The sequence below is a fragment of the Gigantopelta aegis genome, chromosome 9, assembly GCF_016097555.1.
Source record: "Gigantopelta aegis isolate Gae_Host chromosome 9, Gae_host_genome, whole genome shotgun sequence".
In the NCBI taxonomy this organism is placed as follows: Eukaryota; Metazoa; Mollusca; class Gastropoda; order Neomphalida; family Peltospiridae; genus Gigantopelta; species Gigantopelta aegis.
The window spans coordinates 40,653,307-40,665,925 of NC_054707.1; the positions used below are offsets into that span (position 1 = coordinate 40,653,307).

At 35.7% G+C, this 12,619-nt stretch overlaps 1 protein-coding gene across 2 annotated transcripts in view; it reads right to left on the reverse strand.

The window, feature by feature from the left end:
• The window catches only part of LOC121381253, a 28,324-nt gene extending 19,932 nt beyond the window's left edge, over positions 1 to 8,392 (reverse strand). The window contains exons 1-4 of one of the 2 annotated variants that reach the window (XM_041510494.1): positions 7,917 to 8,392; positions 4,365 to 4,452; positions 1,669 to 1,796; positions 21 to 439 (exon numbers count right to left, since the gene is read on the reverse strand). In XM_041510494.1, coding sequence (XP_041366428.1) covers positions 172 to 439; positions 1,669 to 1,796; positions 4,365 to 4,452; positions 7,917 to 8,092 — 660 coding nt within the window. In that variant the 5' untranslated portion in view covers positions 8,093 to 8,392 and the 3' untranslated portion in view covers positions 21 to 171. Of the gene's footprint in view, positions 1 to 20; positions 440 to 1,668; positions 1,797 to 4,364; positions 4,453 to 7,916 lie in introns of those variants that run through there. The other variant, XM_041510493.1, reaches the window with a different exon arrangement.
• Positions 8,393 to 12,619: the final 4,227 nt, after the last annotated feature.

Sequence of the window (12,619 nt, forward strand, 5' to 3'; positions counted from 1 at the left end):
TGCAAAAAACTGCTACAGTAAATTAATATCATGAATTAAAATACAGTTAATTTAGATTGATTCTATATTCTATTATACAATCTAAATTAACATTCTATTAGAATGTAATTATAACTCAAAGGTGATTACAATTTGGCAGTGCTGTCAAGTCTCACGCATTCAGCGTGAGACTCACGCATTTGAACGTTGTGTCGCATTCTCACGCCGGTACATGATTTTCTCACGCATTTTAAACATTATAGCAAAAAAACATTTATACATACATGTACATATTTTTTGTTGTTCATTCGATCTCGATGACCGACAAACAAGCCTGCGACTGCCAGCCAGCCCGGTTAAGCATCTTAAGGCATTAAAATCATATAATAGGTGTCCACGTTGCTTATTGGTCAGAATCTCGAACATTGACCAATTGTCAGATGCTTTATGTAGCTGGGTACTAATTAAACAAAATTAAAAGTTACAAAACACAGAACATATACAGGGATTTAATAAATATTATTTGGTATAATACAAAGATTTAAAAATTTTTTTTTATAATGGAGTTTTGTTAACAAAGGAATTATTTTCATCAACGACTTACTTGATAAACACATAAACCTTCTTGAATTTGAAACTCATCAAATCTTTTTATATAACTGTCTTTTTTTTCATTATGCGTCACTAGTGAATGCTATGAAATATTTTTGCATACATAAAATATGATTAAGAAAATGTTTTTCTCTGTTAAAAAAACAGTTCTGCCTTTAAGTTTTTAATTTTGTTTAATTCAATATGAACACAAGAATTTAGGTTATACAGAGCATTTTGAACAATAAAATTACAGTTCCAAATGGCACAAACAAATATATAAACAAAATTCAGATAAATGTACATTGTGTACTAACTGAAACTTTACAACATTTGATCTATGATTGTGATAAAGTACAAAAGCTGTAGAAAATTGGATATTTGATACAATAGGAGTTTGCTCTTCACTTAATAAAAACACAGTTATATTTGGGATCATTGATACTGATTAAAACTGTAAACAATTAATATAAAACATTACATTTTGTAAATTACACCATAAAAATGCTCAAAAGATATTTTTTTATTAATACTATACTATAAATGTTTTCTTTAAAAGAAAATTTGAAATAGAAAAATACATTTATTTCAAAAATTGGGTGTATGACAAATTTATTTACTGCTGGGGCAAGTGGCTTAATCGTTTTACTTGAAAAAAAGGAAAAATGATACACAAATTCATTGAAACTTCTATATTTGCAATTGCAGCCATTTTTCTTACCAGCATTTCCACTCCACCAAAAATAATAGCATTATTCTTCGTCAGATACACTAGACACATGACTGCACATTATTGTTGTTATTAATAAAACATTTAAATATTTCTATAAGCTTACCTTTGGTTTACACCCAACATCTGATAGTGTTTGTGCTAAAGAGTGATTAAATATGCATCAGAAACACGTTGAACATACAGACACTGATATTCTAAACAAGAAAATACACTGTATATGTTATCGTATGGTAGTCGTTAAAAAGGCTTCTCTAGTTGGGAGTATTTTACAACAGCAGCAAAATCAGGACAGTCTCTTAATACCTATATTGTACAATAACAGAAATAATAATAAAATTTTAAAAAGCTATTTTAAGCATCCTTACCTCGTAAACTTTTCTTGAGTTGCACTGTATGAGAGGGTAACCTTCCCCGTAGAATCTGTGTTGAACGTTGCAGAGTCCTGAGTACCGATGTTGTAATACTTTTTCTTGCCTGTAGTTGTCTGACACGCCTGCATGTTAAAAAGATGTATTCAGTTCATTATCAGCCAGCGAACCATCAGGGGCAAACTTTTTTTCTATGGAAGGGTCGGGTGCAACTTAAACGCATACGTGTCCATATTATTCCAAAGAGGTGAGGTGTGGTGTGGTGTGGTGTGGTGTGGTGTGTGGTGGTGTCGTGTCGTGTCGTGTCATGTCGTATCGTGTCGTGATGTGACATGACGTGTCGTGTATTCTCGTTTAGTGTAATGTGATGTAATGTAGTGCTGTGCCGATTCCACCACCACTCCCCACCCCACCCCACCACTATCCACACACCCCTCCCCACCCCCTCACAGTGCTGGGGCCAATTTCAATAAAACAAAAACGATAGAGATATTCGGGAAAAATTACTTGGCCTAAAACCTTTTCACCATGTATTTCCATCATTCCACCCACAATATTAGTTATAATCCATATAAAAAGTGTAGTCAGGGCCATAGCTAGGAATTTTTTGGGGGCGGTACGGGGGCAAATAAATTCTTAGAAAGAATGAGCACGAATGGAAGGCGCTAGACAGTAGGGTGTCTGGTAGCCTGAGTACTCTGACTGTAAGAGAGCTAGACGGACATTCGGAAGGTTATACACTCTCATTACAGTCAAAGACCAATCTATGTAAATATCGCTGCCCACCAAAGAGTTGTCAAAGATTCCCTCCCTAATACCACAACAATCCTATGTTTGCCCTCAAATACCTTTACATCGATAATTTTCGAGTTTCTTGCTTTAAAACAATCCACATATTAATCAATAATACACACACTACAGAAAAAAACCCTGACAGCTCCACATTCAACTAAGCTTTGGCAAACTTGGGACAGCAGAATTTTACGGTCACTGACCTATCATGACATAGGGACCATCTCATATGATAATAAGACAAGTGCCAAACAATCACATAAAAATCTTTGTTTTGTTTAACGAAACCACTAGAGCACATTGATTCATTAATCATCGGCTATTGGATGTCAAACATTAGTAATTTTTTCATACTCTTAGAGTGGAAACCAGCTACATTTTTCCATTAGTAGCAAGGGATCTTTTATATGAAACATCCCACAGACAGGATAGCACATACCATAGCCTTTGATATACCAGTCGTAATGCACTGGGTGGAACGAGAAATAGAGCAATGGGCCCACCGATGGGGATCGAACCCAGACCGATCGTGCATCAAACAAGCGCTTTACCACTGGTCTACAGGAAAATCACCAAAGCAACAGAGTGGCACACACACAAACACACACACAAAGAGACAATATTATATTCACGTTTTCTCAAGGTAAAAAAGTATTTGATCTAAGAGTTGTATGCCTGCTTGGCGTGTGTACCACTGGTATATCAAAAGCTGTGGTATGTGTGGGTTGGGAGAATAACAGATGGCACTTTTGTGCCACTGAATTAAAAATGACTGCCATCAGTAAAAATCCGCCAGTATTATCTGCCAGTATTTGATTTGTACATTTGAAATATGTCTACATGCAACAAAATAACCTTTCCATCATATTTATTTGCTGTAAAAGTCACCTTTTAAAAAATTGCCATAGGCAGGATAAAAAATTGCCGTCGGGGGGCCGTTTCACCAACGTCAATTTTTTTTTTTAATGCAGAGGGCGACAAAAAATTCTGAACTTCGAACCCTGCTTTTAGGACACTGAACTAATTCCCTGATTATCATCAGAGAAAGAGAAACAAAAATTTAAACAAGTATCGTATCTCCTGCTGTGGTGCCTCTAGGGTTAAATGAAGACTGCATCACATAATGATTCAAAATGTATGTCAATTGGCTTAAGTTCTATACCTCATATTTATAATTTATTTATTTATTTAATGCCTGTGTGTTGTAAAACCCTAGAAATACAGCTTCAAAGCTATCCGACTCACGATCACTTTACTCTAGTTCTTTTTGTACTTAAATAGTATAAACTAGACGAGGTAAGATTGCACTTCAGATATATAGGGAATAACTGGTTACTGTCTTAAGATATCAGCTTTATCCTGCAAAGGTTAGAATGGTGAATGCAGCAAGGCTCTACCGAGCTGCATTCGTCATTGACCTCAGCAGCATAAAGCTGATATCTTAAAGACAGTAACCAGTTATTTCTTTTATCCTGCAATCCTAAAAATATCGTCGGAAAATCATTATTTATTTGTTTTGTGTACACAAGTATTGTCAACCTAGCAAGGCTTTTTCCCGTATGACGTCATACATGATACATGACATCATTATTTGTAAAACGCTAGCTACATTCTGTCACATTAGAAAAACATTTCTAAACCCTAATTCATAAATAAATATACAAGTTTTGTATTGTTATAGCAAAACTAAAAGTTATTTGTCTATACTGTACTTCAACAAATTATTTAAAGAGTATGTTTATTGAAAATCTACTCTGAAATACTCCACTCAAGTCGGGCTTATGTTACGTGACCTATATTTTTGGTCAGTGACCGAAAATATAGAGATTTATCTAGTCATAATATCTTGCCAATTTATACAGTGATTGCTGGATAAATAGGCCTATGATGGTAAAACTTACTGCTACATTGCTGCAGCTGCCTTCAGTAAATGCAACACAGGGGTTCCACGAATACAACCATTGTCCAATACCCGCCAGATCTTGAAACCTGAATCATATCATAAAGCTTTTTATTAGTCACATATGAAACATTATGTTAATGTAAATATGTCAAATAATTACAGGAATATCTTTGCAAAATTAGTAGGGCAGATATGTGAAAAAGATGTTCACTTCTGGCAGATATGTGAAAAAGATGCTCACTTCTGGCAGATATGTGAAAAAGATGTTCACTTCTGGCAGAAAGTGTGAAATTTTGAATATAGGTGTATTTTCACGGCTAGCTCTGGGTCAGTAGAAACTTTTGCCAAATTATCAAACATATTTAAAAAACTGCAGAAACCCATTTATTTTCCAACTAAACATCATTTATTTCATGGAATTATTTCGCCAAATTAAAATAAAATTTGTCAACTGTTTTTGAAATTTGTAATTTGTGAATTTTGCGAGTGCCAGGGCTAGCCCTGATTTTGGTCTTCTAATTTCAAAAATTGATGGATCCAAGAAGTCTGAACTTTAGGCTGGTTAGCCACCACCTTGAAATTATAGATGGCTAAGATGACAAAATATCAATTGCTCATGATTTGGCTTATGAACCACATAGAAGATTGGACTTTGGTACATAGAGGTATTTCGGTTTGCTAATTTTCAAAACTGTATGGATACAAGATGTCTGACAAGCTGGTTAGCTGCCATCTTGAATTTAAAGATGGCCACCATGACAAAATATCAATTATTGCTGATATTATTACTTCTGAACCACATAGGAGATTAGAATTTGGTATATAGGGGTATTTTTGATTTGCTAATTAAAAATAAAAATTACAGACCCAAGACATCTGACAGGCTGCTAAGCTGTCATCTTGAATTTAAATATGGTCACAACACATTTGACAAAATATCAATTGCTCATACATTAGCTTAGGAACCACATTGGAGATTGGAATTTCGTTTATTTTGTTTTGCTAATTTGAAAAAAATATCCATTTCTCATATTTCTGCTTCTAAACCATGTAGGATTTTCACAACTAACCATACATTTGTGGGGGCAAGGAATCTAATCTGGATACTCAAAATACATCTGGGGCTATCTTCATCTTCAGAATAGCCTCCATGCCTATAATATAGCGACTGAGAAGTGGACCATCCCACAAAAACACAATTCCAAGAAAATTAGTGTCAAGTTAAAACTGCAAATGACAACATGTTGGAAATGGGCTGTCCTATTACCAATATATGGTAGTATATTACAATACTGAAAACGACAATATAATTAATACTGTAGCACACGCCAGAAGCTTGTCTTCTCATCACTTGAATTTGTTGATCATGCTTGATCATGTTGATCATGAAACATTGTCCTGAACAAAACAAATAGTTGTGTGCATTACAGATTTGCTGTAAAACATTAGTACTTTTGTACACATTGCTTTTGGCACTTGCATTTGATCAAATGATGACACCCTTTACATGTATCTGGCATCACTGACCAAAATGGACACCAGTCACCTTCCTCCAGTCTGCAGATCAGAGAAGTTCAGGGAAAGCAATTTGGGTCTGACCCCAGATGAGACCGGTTTGATAGATGGCTTTCTTCACATGATGGAGCAGTGCTTCCTTAGTTGGCGGAATGTTTTCCACCTGGCGGTTTCCATAAGCGAACAGCTGCATGCACGCTTCATTCACCTCTTTCAGAGCAGATGTTCTATTGTATAGAACAACAGCAAACCTCTGTATGTCAACCATGTCATCATCTCAATGAGACTCCCATAGGGTGCCTCCCACCAATCTGCTGTGCCCTTTTCAGAGCATGCTAAAAATACAGTCACCCAACAGCCGACTCCTCCGTAGGACTAATCATAGGGCACCTATGGAAGCCAAACCACTGCAGTCTCCACAGAGGCAAGGTTCCAGCAATGAGCTACCTTTCGAGCAACTAAATCAAACCAACCAAATTAGCTTTAATTCAGTTTTAGTGAACTGTTCTAGATTTAATATCAAATCAACTTCAAGGAAATATGCAACAATTTCTGTTTGGCTTAATCCTATGGGACACTTGCAAATTCAATAGCACCATTGGAACCAATCCCTTGTGCTCCATTGTACATGCCAGCACAGGCAACTTCCTCTAACAACCCAGCCCACCCCCAACCCTTTCCTGCCCTGGACGGAGGAGCCTGCAGGAGCTGACACCTGCATCCATGATAGGTGTGCGCTACAACAACTTGTTTTGAATGTGAAGATTAATCATATGACCTTAACCTTCAGGGTGGAGCGTAGCCTAGTAGTAAAGTACTCGTCTGATATGCAGTCAGTCTGGGATCGATCCACATCGGTGGGCCACTGGGCTATTTCTCTATGGTCCAGTACACACACTATAGTAGTGTCGGAAATAGTATAAAACTGATTTTCATTGATTTTGTCTTTCATAATAATCTGACAAGAAAATATTTTGTAAATATCTATTTAATGATACTCTACCTAATTTAGCATTTACTTGTTTGAGTTCTCATTGATGGTGGTGTTTACTCTTGAAATTAAAAGAAAGATGTCAGTAAATGGGTGATTTGTGCTCTTTATTGGAACAGACTATAAAAAGAAAAATGATCGAGTATTAATTCCATTGCTGTTGCAGTATGTGAGGGACCGTCTCTGATGACGGTTTATCCCTATCCCTCACCAAAACAAAATATTTGTAAACATTTCTAAGTAACTTTTGAGCAAAACTGTCAAGAACCAATCTGAGTGTGTGATCTATTATACCGGTATTAAAGGTAAAGGTGCTATGTACATGTACATGTATTAAAGGTGTTATGTCCAGGTTGCATAATCACAGCTATTGCAAATATTTTTAATAAAATAAAATTTTGCTTTAAAATTTAAAGACTACGCCTTCTATTATATGCCCACAAATGATTCTAACAATATAATTTTATCTACTTGTAAAAAATACATTTTTATTGGAGAATCTTTATCACAAACAGATGCTTACATATAACTATGATATAGCACCTTTAAGTGACTGCAAGATTGTGTAAATTTCTAATGTACTTATATTGCATTTATATTCACTAAATATGTTGATCATAATTAATAATTTATGCTGCAATTCAAAATACTGTTAACTTGCACTTTTAAATAGGAAGCAGGGGTTACAAGGGGGCATATGCCCCCCCCCCCCCCAGTTCTTGATCAGTAGCAGCAGCAATGGTTTATGTGTGTGTGTGTGTGTGCGCGCGCGTGTGCGTGCGTGTGTGTACACACACACACACACACACGTTTTGCCACCTTCCTATGGCAGTGACATGTATCAATGGTCATGGACTGGCATGGTATATGCTACCCTGTCTGTGGGATGGTGCATATAAAAGATATATCTCTTGCTATTAATGAAAAAATGTATCGGGTTTCCTCTCTAAGACTATGTCAAAATTACCAAAATGTTTGACGCCGATGATTAATAAATCGATGTGCTCTAGTGGTGTCGTTAAACAAAACAAACTTTTAACTTACCTGGGAGATCCAGAGGTGGATGCTAGGGCTGACAGGTCTATCGTGCCCTTTGAGTTTCTGCATGTGCACGGTCCCGTCTTTGTGCAAGAGTCCGCGGTCGCTAAGTTTCGATCGAAGAGAAACCAGGAAGAGAGACACGCATTAAGAAACAAAATACAAGATACCCGTTTCATCATAAAATCGACTTGTCACGTAATTATATCAGCATTTAAAAGTCTAGGTCAGGTTACATCAGTCAACGAACTTGCTAAATTAAGAAATGTCTTCATTAATTAACGAAATGTGTATGAGTTATTCTCCCCGTCTTCGTGTACGACCTGTATTTACGTGACCTATAGACGGGTTTTTCCGATTGTCGCCCAGCAGTTTATGACGTTGTCGATAGATGGCGTAACCGTACGGCCGCCATTAAGGGAGTGAAATTCACGCAATAATAACATGTGACGGCATTGCAACTGGGTGCAATTTCAGGTTTTATGACTTTTTTGGAACGTTTTGCAAAAGCAAAACCAGTCTCTTGGATAATTCAACCTCATTTAAAGATTGTATATTCATATCAATATCGGTGGAAATCTGTGAATGATTAAAAACATATATAATAAAGCACCTATACACGCAAATACAAAAGCATAGCGAATAAATTAAACACACGTAAGTGTGAATAATTTTTATGGTTATTAAGTGAAACTTTACTGAATGCATCCTAAAATATAGAAAAGTATTTCAATTATGTACGTTTGTAGAAAACGTGGTGTACCATTTTGAAAAAAGATAGACTGAACTAGATCTAGAGTAGATGTCAATGTTTAGCTGTTACTATTATTAGCTTTGGGTTATTTCCAGATGTGATCGCATGGGGTTGAAGTGGGTCGCACTTAACACTGCCAAATATTTATATCTTATTTATTTTTATTTTATTTAAAAAAAGAAATATATATATATATATATATATATATATATATATATATATATATATATATATATATATATATATATATATATATATATATATATATATATATATATATTACCCCAGCGGTCACTCATAACAGGGAAAATATTTTCCATGTTTTCTCAGTGAGAAATATTCTGCATTGGTCTAACGAACAATACTATTGGACAATTTGACGCTTACAAACCAATGACTTTGTCGGTACTAAATGTGACGTCATCACGATTTGACAAACACAAAATGAAGTCATGTAGTTTAAAGAGTTTGCCTTTACGGGTCTCTGTTTTTGTCATTTTAATGCAATTCATTATAGATTTGGAAGCAGAATAAAGAGAACTTGTGTTTTTTAAAATTATCTATGAACGTAATTAAATTACAACGTTATAGTAATTCTCAGAACAGTGCGTAAAGTGGTTTACATCGTTCCTATACAGGTTGGCCTTCGTGCATGTGCGTCGAAAATAAAGGCTTTTAGAGAAAAAAATAGCTGAGGTAATAAATAGAATAACAAACTCGGTACCAGTTATTATCAAATTTATCTCCCTCGTGAAATAATTTTCATTTGTCACTCGCTAAAGCTCGTGACAACTGAACATTATTTCACTCGGGACATAAATTTGATAACTGGTAACTCGTTTATTATCCTATATATACATACGAGTTATTATGGTGTTAAATGTGTGCGATAACATGATAAATAATTTACTGACGTAACACGCATGCATCCCACACTGAAAATCGCACCCCACCCATTTCGTCGAATATTTTTAATAATTATTTTTTTATTTTTTTATTTATTTTATTATTTTTATTATTAATTAATGAATAAATAATAATAATAATAAAATAAAAAATTAATTAATTTATTTATTTATTTGTTATTATTTTATAATTATAATATATATTTTTTAAATTATCTTTTGTTTCTTGAAAAAAAAATTAATTAGATTAATCATACACAATATACAACACTAAATTACCCCGAAAATACGCTTCTGGTTTGTCATAAAATGTTCTATATACTAGTGTCACGGGGATTCTATAATTCCCGTAACTGAATAAAACACGATTATCAAAATATCTCTCCTAACTGTATATCTATTAGATCTCTCTGTAACAGGCGGTTAAACCCTAGTATGGCTCGTCTAGGTATGATCAGAGCTACGATCTTATATAAAGTATATATTATTATAGCACGTTAGTTCTCTAGAAACACAACAAAAACACAATACACTTTGGAATCTGTATTAATCTACGCTGACAAATGTACAGCCGTAGTAGTTAATTAATAACAGCAATAATAACAACCCAGAACTGATCACTTAATTAGTTAATCTCTAGGTGTCTAGTTACACAATATGCGAATCACTTCACCGTTACACCACACCCACACGTGTGATAATTGAGAAACGCTTCCAGGAGAAGTTAATTAATAAAGGAATTACAACACCATTCCTAACTGGTTAATTTTTAATTAACCCTTACTACTCGTTCAGTAACGTGTGATAATTTAGGAACGCTTCCAGGGGAACTTAATTAATAAAGGAATTACAGCTCTATTCCTAACGGGTTAATTTTTAATTAACCCTAACTACTAATTCAGTAACCTTGTAACACAGAATTAATACTGGTACCTATCACAATAAAGACAATAACCTACAGTTTACCTAGGTCGTCTAGGATGACTGGCTAAGCTTTATATTACCAAATACTCGTATAATGTTAGAACAAAAAGTCTACGATTTACTTCGTCAGATGACCGAAGACACTGTCTAAAGAATATTGGTATAATACAGTATTAAAATATTTAAAGTCACATCAATCACATCAAGGTTATACACAGAGCAGAAATAAAATATTTACCAGTCCAAACGGACTACGTTCCCGGGAAGCTTCCTTTTTCGTTCTCCTAGATATCTCTAAAAACTAGCTATTTATTATGAAATCAGAATTCGCCTGGGGGTACAAGGCGGTACCTCCCCCTATCATCTGATATTTCACCTCTACTAGAGTCGGTATATTTCTCTCTGATCGTCAGACTTACTGACGCCATCGTCGCCAAATCACGGTTGTAAAAAGCGCACTCGCAGAGGTATTACGTAACTACTCGCCACATGGCCTCCACAGCTGGACTAAGTGCATATTGGAATGTCCGATCGCGCGAAGTATTACGTAAACAAGTTGCCCATCTGGGCTTAAGTGCAATTAAACTGCACACGGCCCTCTAACACAATTAAAATCGCCACAGGCGAAACAAATTTAAAAGCATGTACCGTCACAACTAGTTAATTACAAAACGAACCCCTTTGACACTTACTGGTGATGACCAAGGCAAGTACAAACTAAACAGGAGCTAAGGCGGGGGGGGGGGGGGGGGGGGCTCATCTTTTACCCTCGTCCGCTGAGGCTCAAATATTGTTTTAAGGTTCAATACATTAGGCTATACAAGTGTCCAGGGAAATTATATTTGTTTGCATAAGTTTAAATTATTCGTTATGCTTTTATATTCGCATGTATGGGCTATATACATTCTTTATTATTTACGTTTTTAATTATTACTACACTTCCACCAACTTTGATGTGTATCTACAATCTTTAAATGAGGTTGTATTATTCGACATACTGGTTTTGCTTTCACAAAATGTACTAAAATGGTAATAAATACTGAAAATGCACCCAGATGCAATGCCTTCACGTTATTATTGTGCGAATTTCACTCCCTTAATGACGGACCGATCACGTGATTATAAACATGGCCGCGCACAGTACTTTGACGTCACTGACCAATAAACCCGTGTATATTGAGCCTGTATTGTGCATGCACGTTTGTTGTTGTAGCTCAACCGACTGTCCTCTGGTCGTATACTATATATTTTATTTTGGGGTGGGGTGTAGCTCAGCGGTAAAGCGCTCGCTTGATGCGCGGTCTGTTTAGGATCAGAGGTGTCAACTTACAAGTACGGTTTACCCGTAAGCCTTACGGATATTTGCGATTTGATTTTGACGAAACAATTTTTTTGCGATCTCCATACAATGCAAGATAACTTGTGAGTTTCAGGTGACGCCAGCTATGCTCCGTGAGGCGAAGCATGCTACCGCACGTGTGCCACAAAGAGCACGTGTGAGAAAATAAATGATCTGTGTCACAACAAGCTGTAGTTTGTTGTATTTTGTTTGTTATTGCATATAGGCGTGTTACAGCGAGAGCCTATACCAAAATTGTGCTTTATAATGGTGTTGACAATTTGTAAGGATTTTTTGCAGATCGTAAGGATTTTTTGTCATGACCTTACAGATATGAGTTGTCCCAGGTTGACACCTCTGTTTAGGATCGATCACCGTCGGTGGGCCCATTGGGCTATTTCTCGTTCCAACCAGTGCATCACGACTGGACGTCTCCAAACCCCTACGTTATGTGGTCTGGAGTTTATCAAGTGGATCATTTGTTGTTTGTTTTTTTCTTTTGTACAATATATATATATATGAAAATTGTCTTAAAAACTATCTAAAAACCCAACGTTTTGTTTAAAAACTTTAAAACAAAATTGAAATGAAATTAGAAATGAAATTAAAAACAGACTGGCTATAAGTGAACAAAACAACACAAGCTAAATAAACAAAGGGAACTAAGCAGGTACATTTGTAATGAAAGGGACTGATTAAAACAACAATGGGAGAGTCAAAAGCTACCCAAAGCCGAACAGAACAGAACCTCGTTACGCTCAGGCCGTTACACAACGGCATATGAGGA